Consider the following 15127-nt stretch of genomic DNA (forward strand, 5'->3'; position numbering starts at 1 on the left):
TTTTATTTTAAAGCACAAATTTTATTTAACTATCGTATTAAATAAAACGTATTAAATCTAAAAGTATTTACAATAATGTACATAAAATATAACATATATTTATCTTGCTTATACAGAACCATTTAAAATCAACTAAATGTAATAAGACATTAAGGAGTTGTGTGTTTTTCATTTTAAATTACGCGGCAATTAGTTGAAGAAGCTTTCGTTTATACCTTTTCTAACTCATTTAAAAAGGCCATTCTCACTCCTACCGTAGGAATAAGTATTCATATAGTACATATTAGTATACGGGATACTTAAACCGAGTAGGTTCTATCGATCTTCTTGACTCACGGGCTTTAAGAACATATATCTTGTTATGATACAAAAACAAATGGGTACATTTGAAGAGTAACTTTCTTTGAACAATGTATATCGTTTACAGTATTTAATTCATTTACTCTCGTATACATTTAAAGTACTCTCCATTCTATTTTGAACAACCAGAAAAAATATGAACAAATGGTTTTATAAACAGTAAAAATATGTAGCTGGGCTATATTGTTATACTTTGCTAAGGGGAACTACTTCGATTTTAAAATATCATTTAGGTAGACACATATTCCATTTGAACACGTTGGTATAAAACAGTTGGTACAAAATAGTTATGTGTGTAAATATTACCCAAAGTACCTACCTCATTGCTCTCACTTTTAATCTAACTGTAGCAGGAGTTGATTCCTTGGAATAGATTCTCAAAGCAAAGATACTTTGTGCTAGAATTAAACTCATCATTTCCTACAGTTACCATGAAATAATAATAATGCATTTTAAACTTAGTATGTATATTTTAAGGTTGTTTTTAACTTTGTTACTTCCCACCAAATATTAAAATCAACACATGCAATAAAAACAATAACAATGTAAAAAGCTGATTTAAGAATTATTCAGAGAAAATACGTGAGTGCTAAGTGAAAGAGTGCAGAAAATCATATATTTTGCGTGGTTACAAACAATGCAAAATAACAAATTCCTTAGGCAACTGTCGGAAAACAAAGTTGATCACTAATACCCTAGGAGTCTTAATACAGATAATCAAGAAATTTCTCAGGTAAAACATCACAGACCTTATGAGATGAAATCTTACTTAGAAGATTGTACACTTTAACACAGCTCGATAGCCTTAACACTCGGATCAGCATGTTTGCGTAACTCTGGTCAACTCTTTTTGGATCTGCGAAAGAGATTTGTTCTTGGTCTCGATCGCGTAAAAGTACATCCATATTGACCCTACGAAACAAGTGAGCGAGAAGATCATGAAGATGAAGTAGACCCCTATGCTGTCAGCCACCACTTGGTAGAGCTTGAGAGTGATGAAGGCGCCGATGGTGAAGACGATGGTGTTGATGCTAGAGGCTACTGCTCTAGTGTTGGCTGGGAACATCTCCGAGCGATAGGTCATGGAGACTGGGTCCAGTCCGAAGGCTAGGAATAGGTTGTAGAGTATGATGCAGGCCGGACTCACCCAAGTGTACTCGGAGAGGTCGTAATCGCTGTGGTCGTAGTAGTAGAAGAACAGACTGACGCACCCGAGACTGAAGGCGCATCCGATCGTGGAAATAATAAGAAGAGGCCTTCTACCAGTCAGATCTGTTAGAGCGGTGCTGAAGAAGCCCGAGATGAAAAGCACCAGTCCCATGATGATTGTTAACACATACGGAGGAATCAGTGTGAACCCTGTTCTTCTGAACAGCTCTGTGGAGTATGAAACTATAGGAGCCAAACCACTCATCATCTTAACACCCCCGACCAGCTGGACGATCATCAGAGCTCTTCTGTCAGCCGGTGTAGCTATGATGTCCCCGATAGACGCCTTATTGCTGATTTCCTTCTGCACGGTTTGAATCATATCCACAAGTTCTTCCTTGACGTCTTCCACATTCGTCGTACCTCTCAGCCACATCAGAGAGTTCTCTGCTTCGTCTTCTCTCCCCTTCATGATGTAGAAGTGAGGGGACTCCGGCTGGAGGAAGAACAGGCCGATGAAAACGATGGGTAGGAGCATGGAGATGATGACGAGGACATCAAAAGAAACGAACGGTCCAATGAAGTACTCGTAAAGAAACCCGAAGTAGAAAGCTATCTGGAAAAGACTGGTGATGCCTCCTCGGATGTGTTGGGAGGCGATTTCCCCAAGGTACATTGGTATCACTGTGAACACAATGCCGATTGCCAGACCTTGGACTATTCTGGCGACGCAGAGAGCAGCGAGGTTCTTGAAGTTGAGGATGATCAGCCAGGAGATGATGTAGAAGGGCCCGGTGGACAACGCGAGGGGTTTGCGGCCAAACTTGTCAGCCAGTAGCCCAGCAGGGATGGGTGAGAAGAGGTTGCCCACCTCTATGATGGCGATCATCCAAGAAGCCTCCGCTGACGTCATGGGTATCTCGCTGTCGTCTGACGTCAGGTTGACCAGGGTGGGAGCGATCCAGCCGAAGGACGTCCCGCAGGCCACCACTATGAGACATGCTGCAACACAAAGTAAGGATTAAAAATGTAATCTTATACAATTATTTTAAGAATACATGTGCATTATTACATTTTTACCAAATAATAAGACCAAGTATGAGTGAAGGATGAGTGCAGAATGAAATCAGATTCATTGTGTCACTTTTTCATCAAGCCCAGCTGTTTCCTTAGCTAGACTCGTTATTAAAAGCTCAATGACGAACCACCAAAAAGCGTCTGACTTCGAACCGGCAAATACAATCATTTTACATACAGGCTAACAACAGGCAGGTATATAATATGTGTGTATGTCTTGATAATTTGGTAATTTCAACAAAATAACGATGTCACGACAATTCCGTACCAAAAAACCTATTATTTCAGCTAACTACTGTATTTTAATTTGTAAATAGACCTATTAGTAATAAAACTGCAGCTACAGCTCATAATAACCACTCGGCTTGAATAGAATACAAGATGGCTTCTTGTTTATTTTTTACGAGTATTTAATTTAGGAAAAACTGCCAAACACTTTTTAGTTGTTTTAAAGATAATAAATAACTTCTGGATCAGCATTGTTGTAATTAAATTTACGGAAAGTAAATAGAAGACACTTCTAATAACACTTGAAACATATATTTAAGCTTATACTGTTAATTCACAAGACGGCAAATTTACATAAAATATGGTCAGTGGTGATCGATTTCGATTGAAGGAATCTGTCGCTAACATCCGATTGGCATTTGATGGATGACGTATGAGTTTAGTAAAACCATTTTTGTCCAATAGTCAATTGATCAATAATAAATTGACTATTGGATACTGAAAGTAAAACTTACGGGAAAATATTGTCCACCATCGTGCATAACTGGGTGTTGAACCTTTATTATTTTACTTACAAGTGGGCTAGGTTGGGTTTTATACTCAAAGAAATTCTAAAAACTTATGTGAAAACAGGAAAAATTATATCTTGATCGTAGTCTTAGTTTTCCGGAGTATGCAACTTATACTGTAATCTTGGTCGTCACCGAATCGCATACACACAGTCAAGATTAAAGAAATTGGTATAGCTTTAGTCTTTCTTAGGCTATAAAGTGGAAGAAGCCTTTTCATGATACCCCCGCAATTCACATTTCTCCGTGATAAACGGAAAATATTTATTTCAATATCAATCAATATCAATTATTTAAGATGGGGACGCCACTATGTGCGTATTTTAACCCAAATATGAGTGAAGGATGAGTGTAGGATGAGTGGCGCGATCTTGTAGTCTCGTTAGTGACTAAGGCCGACATGTTCCTTAGACACAGCTGTTAATTAATAGCCCATGCAGCTAATGGCAACTAAGGGACCTACAGTTTATAGTGGAATCCGAACCACATTTTCCCTTGTAATTTACGAATTGGTCTAATTATCAGGATAGTACTGCGGATAGTCGTAGTACTCACTAGTGCGGACGTTAATCCACACCAGGGAGCATCGCATCCACAGTGCATCCCTATAAATATCTACAATTTAAATAGGTACCTGACACAGAAGCTAGAAGCTGCCTCGAGAATCCCTGCGTCAAGAACTGGTAAGGCAACGGCATTGTACCACGTGCTAGGTTGACTAGTGAATCTTCAAATATTTATACAACTGATAACATAAACCCGCCGGTAAATGATAACACTATCTCGAGAACCTGCAACTACTTAATGTAGAGGGTGGTGAGGCGGTAAAGAGGTCAAGAGGGTCAAACAGGTCAAGGTTGTACATAACCTACACCAACAAACCAACGTGACCTTTGAGGTCAAAAGGTCAGGTGGGTGTCCAGATTGCGGATTTCTAATGCGATTTATTGAATTTGGCAGTTCAATTCAAGATGGCGGATTATACGGATTGAAATATTGTTCGGGATTGAACATGCTTCTATTGTACAAGCTCTCAACATTATACTAACTTGTTTTCAATGAATGTGTGCTTTTTGTATTCTTAACATATCAGAGCTTGCAATGGATGGGAGAAAAAAATATTATTCGGAAATTAAAATCACATATGAAAAATACTAATTTACGGATTTTCAAAATTATTTTGTAAATACTTAAATAAACAATTACGGTGTTTCAGTTCATCCGGTGCATAGTTAGGATCTTTGTGAATATTTTACAGTTCATTTCAACTCTACAATCATTAAATAATGCCACGAGGTTCTTATTTGTAGGTCCATGTTTACGCGGTAACCATCCAGTGGGTAGAACCTTCTTAAGCAAATTTTTTTTACAGAAAATGATATTTTTTTAGAGTTAGGTTCACTGTTGCCCACTAGGGTACTTGTGTTTCCTTACCTGTCATTTTTTAAATTTGAATAAGCACTTTCCATTGTTGAACACACTGTAGACAGAAATAAGCATTATTGCGTCTTGAAGTAAAGAATCGTCATCCATAACTTGTACCAAAAGTGATTTTCCGACACTTGATCCAATTTTTGCCACATATGTGAAATTTGATGTCTCTGCGATCAGGTTTGCCTCACAAATAAAAATTGAGCGTGCGCAGGAAAATCCGGAAAATGCCACTTTCGGTACTATTAATGCAACATACTATTCAGCTGATTTCTTATAGTGCTCGCATAACAATCAAAAGGTTGTGAGATCGATCCTATGAAAAATAAGTATCTTTTTGATGGTTCGAAACTGGATCCAGCTGTCCCTGATCATTGGGCTTTAAAGAAACTAGCTGTTACATGCTGTTACCCACGGTCTTCACCCCGTTTGACTTCATAAGTATTAATAAAACTATTGATATGGTTAAGCTGAAATAAACAAAACAGAATACAGTAATACAAACCAATAATCACACCTGATTTTAATAAGGTAATAGATTGAAAGAATAACAAACAAATAAGTATAGCTGAGGTATTTTTAACATTAAGCTTAATGGAAAGTTCCCTTTAGAAAGGAATTACGACCATAAAGGGCAATTTATGAAATAATGGATAGTTTTGCGCAAGGTTTCTCGTCATAAGGTTTTTGGGGGTGTGACTTGTAGTTTTCTCAAAAGTTCATGAGTACTTTGGGATTTATACATGGATAATCCTGGCTAATGAAACAGCTGATCACACTCATCCTTAGCTCATGTTTGGGTTAAAGTACGCACTAGGAGGCGTACCCATCTTAATGATTGATAATTCATAGCTGTACCGTTAGCGGACTCTGTGTGTGTTTTATTTAAAAATGTCCTATCGAATAAAAAGTTGGTCACAACTGCTCCATATAGGATGGGAAGCTAACTTTACTTACAACTCAATGCTACAACTCATGACAACATCTAATAAAAGTCCGCGGCGTTGGTGTTTGGCAACGTCGCACCGGCCTGTTGCCATAGTAATAACAGTACGGTAATAACAAACGTGTAAACAAACATTGCGCAGAAGCTCCATTATGAATTAGTACAACAGCTGTTACAATAGGCCGAGAATGCGGCTTTGCCACCTTTGTATCCCTGCGCCGTGCTGCGGTTACCATGGATACCATAGGTTCTGACGAACACAGCTTGGAGTGCCGTGTACATACGTAGCGCGTACCATGGTGGAAGTAAATAGTAACTAGGTGGCGTTTGCAGAGGCATCCACAAAATTGAGCGGAGTCATCAGGGGTTCATACTATATTGTTTTTGTCATACTGCTGTAAAAACAGTCGTTTTTAATGCATGCGTTGTGGGTCTAAAGTAGCATTTTAGCGAATTTCCCTATAGGGAAGTAGCTATTACCGTAGGTCTCATGGTAAGACCTAAGCCCGGGAACGATTTACTTTTTCATTTTGATGTCCCCAGAGGCCAAAAACACCATTCGTTCAAATTTTTATATATCTATATATAGATATATACATCCGCACGATAACTTGAGTAATGTTTGTCCGATTTTGATAAAATTTGGTTTGAAGGTGTAAGGCGGGATAAACTTGAATGAGTTCGCGAACCAGCATGATCGGACTATGGGAACGGGGGTTTATAGGGGGTTCTATGGGGTAAAAATAGGGTTTTTCCATTTTTGACACTAAAAACACAAAATTTCACAATTTCTTTTTAAACCATTTTGTAGAGCTTAAAAAAACAAATAATTTAGTATAGTGAAGTGTTATTATGCACCTAATTGTTACGGAGAAAATTCAAAAAAATTGTAATTTTAAAATTCCCATGTTATTCTTATGTAGAATAAGTCAACTGTTGTTGTTTGCTTGTTTATGAACATATTTTAATCGATTTTGGAAAATACTTTTATTTCTTACCAAACTAATATCATTTTATAAAAAAATTCTTTTTTACCCTCCCTGTTGCAGCAAACCAAAAGTACTCGTTAAACTAATTCTATTTAAATAGGAAATAAATGTGCTATTTTTATGGAGGCATTTTAGTGTAAATCCAATCAGGTTAATGGAAATTCGCTTAGTCTGCAGGTTTGCTGCGGCGGGGGTATTTACTCATACTCTTTAGGGAGTAAAGATCGTTTTTAGCCTCTATGGAGTAAAAATCAGTTGTTGACAACTCAGTTGTAAATTTCTATTGTAAACGATTGCATGTATCGAAATATATATCGATTTGTGCTTTGTAATCATTTTAACCTACAGTCTACAGTCTCTTCCCATAGCACTTTAGCATTGCAGATACATTAATCCATTCCCACACTCAACACTGCTCACCTTTACTACTTCCTTCATCGCCCCCTACGTCGTGGACCTGTTTCCCTCTCTTCCCATAGCATTTTAGGATTGCAGATACATTAATGTAATTGCCAAAGGCAGTTCCCACACTCTGCACTGCAAGCCTTACTACTTACTTAACCATTTCCTACGCCATAGACCTGTTTCCTTCCCTTCTCGTAGCATTTAAGTATTAGAATTGACTATATATTGGTATATTGACTATATAATGGTATTAGATACATTTATCTAACTGCCCAAACGGTTTCCCCACTCTCCACTGCCAGCTTTTAAAACTTCCTTCACCACTTCCTACGTCGTGGGGCCTGTTTCCTTCTCTTCTCTTAGCATTTAAGGATTGAAGATACATAAATCTAACTGCCACAGACGGTTCTCACATTATGCTCATACTTTACAACTTCCTAAGCTACTTCCTACATCGTGGACCTGTTTTCATCACTTTCCATAGCATTTTAGTATTTTAGATACGTTAATATAATTGCCACAAACATTGCCCACACTTCATACCGCTAGCCTTTACTACTTCTTTCACCATTTTCTATGTCGTGGGCGTGCTTCCATCCCTTCTCATAGCATTTCAGCATTGCAGATACACAAATCTAACTGCTACAAAGGGTTCCCAGTTCCCACACTCCACACTGCTCACCTTACTACTTCCTTCACCTCTTCTTACGTCGCGGGCCTGTTTCTCTCTATTCCCATAGAATTTTAAGATTGTAGATACCTTAATCTAATCGTCATAAACAGTTCCCAAACTCCGGACAACTCGCCTTCACTACTTCCTTCACCACTTCCTACGTCACGGACCCGTTTCCCTCCCTTTCCATAACATTTTAGGATTACAGATACCTTAAACTAATCGTCATAAACAGTTGCCACACTCCGAAAAACTCGCCTTTACTACTTCCTTCGTCACTTCCTACGTCACAGACCTGTTTACCTCCCTTCCCATAGCATTTTAGGTTTGTAGATACCTTAATCTAATTGTCATAAACAGTTTCCACACTCCGGACAGCTCGCCTTGACTACTTCCTTCACCACTTCATACGTCGCGGACCTGTTTTCCTCCCTTCCCATAGCTTTTAGGTTTTTAGATACCTTAATCTATTGGTCATAAACAGATCCAACACTCCGGACAACTCGCCTTTACTACTTCCTTCACCAATTCCTACGTCGCGGACCCCTTTTCCTCCATTCCCATAGAATTTTAGCAATGCCTTTAAAATTACCTTTATCTAATCGTCATAAATAGTTTCCACACTCCGGACAGCTCGCCTTGACTACTTCCTTCACCACTTCATACGTCGCGGACCTGTTTTCCTCCCTTCCCATAGCATTTTAGGTTTCTAGATACCTTAATCTAATCGTCATAAACAGTTTCCACACTTCGGACAGCTTGCCTTGACTACTTCCTTCACCACTTCCTACGTCGCGGACCCCTTTTCCTCCCTTCCCATAGCATTTTAGGATTGCAAATACCTTAATCTAATGGTCATAAACAGATTCCATACCCCGAACAGCTCGCCTTTACTACTGCCTTCACCAATTCCTAAGTCTCGGACCCCTTTTCCTCCATTTCCATAGAATTTTAGGAATGCCTTTAATATTACCTAATCGTCATATTTATCGTTATATTTACTATCGTTTATTTATTATCTAATCGTCATAAACAGTTTCCACACTCCGGACAGCTCGCCTTGACTACTTCCTTCACCACTTCATACGTCGCGGACCTGTTTTCCTCCCTTCCCATAGCTTTTTAGGTTTCTAGATACCTTAAGCTATTGGTCATAAACAGATCCAACACTCCAGTCAACTCGCCTTTACTACATCCTTCACCACTTCCTATGTCACGGACCTGTTTTCTCTCTCCTCATAGCATTTTAAGTTTGTAGATACCTTAATCTAATTGTCATAAACAGTTTCCACACTCCGGACAGCTCGCCTTGACTACTTCATTCATCACTTCCTACGTCGCGGACCTGTTTTCCACCCTTCCCATAGCATTTTAGGATTGCAAATACCTTTATCTAAGGGTCATAAACAGATTCCATATCCCGAACAGCTCGCCTTTACTACTTCCATCACCACTTCTTACGTCGCGGACCTGTTTCCTTCCCTTCCAATAGCATTTTAGGATTGCAGATACCTTAATATAATCGTCATAAACAGTTCCACACTCCCTACAGCTCGCCTTGACTATTTCCTTCACCAATTCCTACGTCGCGGACCCCTTTTCCTCCCTTCCCATAGAATTTTAGGAATGCCTTTAATATTACCTTTATCTAATCGTTATAAACAGTCCCCACACTCTGGACAGCTCGCCTTGACTACTTCCTTTACCACTTCCTACGTCGCGGACCAGTTTTCCTCCCTTCCTATAAAATTTTAGGAATGCAGATACCTAAATCTAATCGTCATAAACAGTTTCCACACTCCAGACTGCTCTCCTTACTACTTCCTTCACCACTTATTCCTACGTCATGGACCTCAAGCTAGTGTCGTAATTTGATTATATTTATGATCCATACCGTTTCTGTTCTAATATCTGTGGATTAATGCTATCAGCTATTTCTTTATCTACTGCATTCAAAAGTCAACAGCTGATCATATGTTTTTGTTTATGTGTCAAATACTGCTTCCATAAGGATTACATTGAAACTTTGAGACCCAGTGGGGCGGATTCCTGAGAGACTTTTTTAACGCCATATAGATGTTGGCACTCACCGATATAGTCTCTATCACCATGCAAAATTTGAAAACTATTGATTCATCCGTCTAGGAGGAGTTTGCGTATTACGAAATGCATAAGAGTCGACGTATAAGAGCTTCGCTCGCTTCGCTCGCTCCGCTCAATAATAAGTAAATGGCGCGTACGCCGTAACTACATGGCGCTCTCAGCGGTGTGCGAAAGAACATATGGTAACCGTAGCACGGCTGGCGGTCTATGTTTAATTATTTTTGTTTATGGTATAACTAACAGTAGGTGAATATAAAATGTGTACTACACGGTAGTGCATCCATAATCAATGACCTAAATGTAAAAAAAATCAATTCTAGACTCGTACTCCGGCTTCTTAGACCAGTCGACCCAAATTTAGAATCACAGCATACCATTTTTAAGAAGGCATACAAGTAGGTAATTTGAATAATTTACACCAATGAAATATCATTTTATTTTTAGATTTACTCAAGTGTCTCCAAGTGTTTATTTGGTACTCAACAATAAGTTTATCCCACAAAGAGGCTCGCCTGATAAAGCTTCACGCCTCTCTAGTGCCTTTAACATGCGGTAGTCACTCTTCATCAGTGTTACCACCACTTATTATAAAATATCCCACATGTTGAAACATAAAATCCCGTTTATCCCTGAATCAGTTTCTAAACTTTAACATGACTATTTTTGTTGGTTTGAAGCTAATACAACAATAAACGTTTTATTAAATGGGCTACTGTATAATTTACTGAGAAAAACGTGCATTGTGTAAATTGTAAAATATAAGATATTATAGTTTTTCTCAAACATTTCCCAGTTTTGGGATTAATATTGTATGTTTCTGCAACACTCTTTTGGTCTCATAGTAGGTACAGTGTCTGGTCTCCTAACATATTAAAATAAAATATAAAAAAAAAACTATCCAAAACTATATGAATCTGCAGATTTTCTTATTATCTATGTACATAAGAAAATATGGTGTAGGGCCTATAATTTTCAGTGAATATAACAGAAATATTGATCCAGACATTTCGTTTTTATTTTTAAGATTACATTTAATACATAGTAAAGAAAATAATTGGGACACCCCATTAAAGGTCAAAAACATACAATAGTAAGGTTCCATCGCATCATAAAACTAAAATCTTTACATCTATATTATTAAAAGAATTTGTTGAGTTTTTGTATTCAGCAAATTGACCCCTAAATATTTATTTTTAAAGGCATATTGGGTATCAATTTAAAGCTCTTATCCTCTAGATGTGCATTTTTTATGATATCCCGCCCTTCGTCATATAGGCTTTTAAAATTTCAGTGTTTTTGCTGAATTCTGTTGTCAATCATCTGAACTTTACAATTTTATATTTGTTTACGATAAAACAGATGGCCATAATACAATTTTGTTTACATCAATGGGATCGATGGGATTATCGTTACAGTTGGTGATGTTTTCGTGAATTCAAGTAAAATATTGTGATGTTTTTCATGGTTGCTAGTTTAACTTCCGTTTTCAAACTCTGTTCAACACATTTATGTAAATTACTTAAGCCCCGTTTCCACTAGAATGCAGTTGTTACGATGTTAATTACCGTGCTTCCAGCTACTAGGACAGAGAAATAGCTTACAACGCGACTAATGTAAGTACTAACCATAAGGAATAGTTCAAGAATACATACCCAAAACAGCATCTTTGCCTGATAAAAAGCTATACCAAATATACTAAAGCCATTAATTAAGTTTTGAAAGGAGTTTGATAGCTATACTAAACGTAAACTATCAATATAATAAATTATATGTATGATAAAAATATGGATAACAAGATAACACTTAAATAGGTGAACAGGAGCCTGAACAAAACCAGAAGTGATGTTAAAAGGTGTACAACGATCCCTTACAGGCATGTGCCTATCGCCATAGTGCATAACTCCATCCGTTCTACACTCATTTACTATTGATATAAAGAAACAGTCCACACAGCCAAATAACAGAAAAAACCTCGTTGAGAAAACCCCTGATTGCATAAGCAATGGTTTTTCGACTAGTAACACTGTACATGATGCACATTTGAAATTTACATCCGATCCTAAGGAAACAGACATACTTTAATACCATAGGAACATACGGTATCAGCTTTTTTGTCACTAAAAGTTGTCTCACGGTACGGTACTTGTGATTTTGGTAAGTTTGGTTAGGTTACCCAACGAAAAAAACAACGTGCGTTTTACTCACATTTCGTTTAAATACGAGTACCTACCGGAAGTTACATAGCCAACAATTAATTGGAAATATGCCCAATGCAATATTTAATTGTCATTATCCTATTATGCTTATAGTTATAGGGCGTGGTCTAGTGTTTAGGGAAAAGGGATTTGATCTCCGACTCGTATTAGGTTCAGGTTTGGATCTAAGAACAATCAGCTCACAATAACAGCTAACAACAATCAACCATAAGAACAATAAGAACAATCTCACTCCATTTCACACTTATTCTTCGCTCATTTTCACCTCGAACTGCTAAGTAAGTATATATCAGCGTTGTATAAGCCTCTAAAGCATCGCACTTCAATTATATACAGTTTATAATGCACACTTCTGTGTGCGTCACTACCACTAAGTAATGAACAAGTATTTTGTAACATTCTTTGCAACGGAGAGACCCCTTAAAAAGAACACCGGTTGACCAACCCTAAAAAAGCCCTACAGGCGCTGTTGGTAATACGATATGCTATGAGGTATAAGATATTTACCTGAGACGGTGGCATACAGTTGTCTCAAGGTGGCAAGGCTGAGCCCACAACACATGGCGGGACTGTTGAGAAGCACCCGGTCAGACTGGGTACAGCTGGGCTTCCGAGCCTCCACGGACCTGGGAACAGACCAGTGGTCAGAGAAGTGAAGACCAGCGGACATCTACTTTGGGGGGGGGGGGGGGTACTGTAGACGTTCTGTGTACTCTATACTACCAGCAGCTTCCTCGCAAGAAGTCTTTCTATGTGAAACTTCTGATTCAATCGCACAACACTGCCATATTGACTAAATTGTCATAAAATTAAAATATTTTACCTATTGTCACCGTACGACCCAAGTTTTGTCATACGTAAAATCCGATCTGGAAACATAGCAACAAAAGAGAAAATAGGTATTGCCAGTGAGTACCTACTTTGAGAAAGAATGTTTTGGGTATTTGATTGATTTGAGGTGTTTTTTGGAAGGCTGAATTCAAATCTTAAATATCTTAAACAGTTTATTGTAAAAATGTCTTGGTGTAATAATGCAAAGGAATTCAGAAAAAAAAACTTTTAGTTACAGATATTGAAAGAAAAACGATAACGTTTTCATTTCGAAGATCAGCTGATATTGTGTAGACAAATTAGAAAGCTTAACACTCACTTCATATTTCCGTGTTTGACACATTCGAATATTCGTCTGATTTATCATTTACTGTATCGAGCTGGGGACGCAACCTAGGTGCGTATTTTTACCCACATTTGAGTGGAGGATGAGTGGAGAATGGTGTGAGTGATCTGTGCAGATTATTTTACTGCCTAATATCAGCTGTTTCATTAGCCTCCCTTAGCCCAATGATGAGGAACAGCTGGGGCAAGTTATGGGACTCTTTTTTTAGGATAATCCTACGAAATTTTTAAATGATCACCCTTGAGTGATTGCATGAAAGTGATTGCACATTTTCATTTGGAAAATAAGTTGGTATTGTTTGGAAAGTAAATTAGATAACTTTACTTACAAATCGTTTGTAAGGTGACTGTAGGAAAAAGTAAGTAAATGCATCAATTAGCTACTTGACGTACTATAATCAGTGCAAGGAAGCCCACTTTGTCAGGTGACTGTAGGAAAAAGTAAGTAAATTCATCAATTAGCTACTTGACGTACTATAATCAGTGCAAGGAAGCCCACTTTGTCAGGTAACTCTAGGAAAAAGTAAGTAAATGCATCAATTAGCTACTTTGCGTGCTATAATCAGTGCAAGGAAGCCCACTTTGTCAGGCAACTGTAGAAAAAATAAGTTCGTTCACTCAAAAAGCGATAGTAATAAACTGGAGTACACAAAATCTACATACTTTTAAAATATAAAATTCTATAAAATCGTTTGATCAAATTAATTGTTGCAACTAGAAAACCATTCCAAGATAACATACCAATTTATGTAGTACGTAATCAGAGCCAAGGGTCTAAAACGTCCTGAAAGGTCTCGTAAACGCGGTCAAAGTGTCTGAAAAAACACAAGTCCTTTCCGATCTTAACACTGGTAGTTAAACATCAAACTAACACAACAAGTAACGTTATACCACTCTTTACAAAAACGAACTAAAAGTTGTTACATTGTAATTACCTAAATGGTTAGTCTGCCATAATTAACCATACTGCCGTCTGCAGCTGTCAACCAACATTTCATAGTTTAATTTACATTGGTGAAACTAGTAAAAATTGTAATGATAATGATGTTTTTGTTATATTGATGACTAAAAATTAATATTATTATCAAAGTATTTGAAAATTTCAGAATTTACGAAACCAAAAACATAGTTTAACCAGAAAAACCCTAAAATTTGCATCCCAATGATATAAACATGTGTTTTCGCTGACTAACGTTTTGACCATATTTTACAATATATTAAAATGTATACACGCCCAAATATTAGTGAAACGTCACAATCCATTAAGTGAATCTATGTCAATTTAATTTTTTTGCTTTACATTATAAAGACTTTTTCGGTTTGGAATCTGGCGATGAACTAAAAACACAACATCCAACTAATAATTAGACTATATCTATAAGATATTTATTTTTTTGTGGGGAGGGACTAAAAATGCTTGTATGCACATTGATAATCTCAATATTCCCTCGGTGGTCGCGAACTACCGGCTAAAAACCTTTTTTGGTACATACATGTAAAATTACGTTACAAACGAACTTCCAAAAGTTTTTTGTATTTTCAACAAAATGGCGAGTATTTACAAATTTTAATCATTAATAACTCGAAAACTAAATATTTGATCGAAAAACACAATGAATAATAAAACTGTTTGCTTTTAAAGAAAAATCTAATGACACCTTAATAAATAACTTCTTGATCAGCATTGTACGTGTTATTAAATTTACGGAAAGTAAATAAAGATACGTCTTATAACACTTAAAACATATATTTACGCTTATACTGTTACTCACAAGACGGTAAATATACAAAAGATGGTAAGTGGT

At 37.3% G+C, this 15127-nt stretch overlaps 1 protein-coding gene across 1 annotated transcript in view; it reads right to left on the minus strand.

The window, feature by feature from the left end:
* Positions 1–15127, minus strand: part of LOC128993512 (facilitated trehalose transporter Tret1-like) — a 26280-nt gene continuing 11153 nt past the window's right edge. Inside the window, exons 2-3 of the mRNA XM_054417468.1 lie at positions 12654–12772; positions 1–2511 (exon numbers count right to left, since the gene is read on the minus strand). Coding sequence (XP_054273443.1) covers positions 1178–2511; positions 12654–12708 — 1389 coding nt within the window. The 5' untranslated portion in view covers positions 12709–12772 and the 3' untranslated portion in view covers positions 1–1177. The remainder of the gene's footprint in view (positions 2512–12653; positions 12773–15127) is intronic.

The sequence above is a fragment of the Macrosteles quadrilineatus genome, unplaced genomic scaffold, assembly GCF_028750875.1.
Source record: "Macrosteles quadrilineatus isolate MER2022 unplaced genomic scaffold, UCM_ALF_1.0 Scaffold_4__1_contigs__length_99947679, whole genome shotgun sequence".
In the NCBI taxonomy this organism is placed as follows: domain Eukaryota; kingdom Metazoa; phylum Arthropoda; class Insecta; order Hemiptera; family Cicadellidae; genus Macrosteles; species Macrosteles quadrilineatus.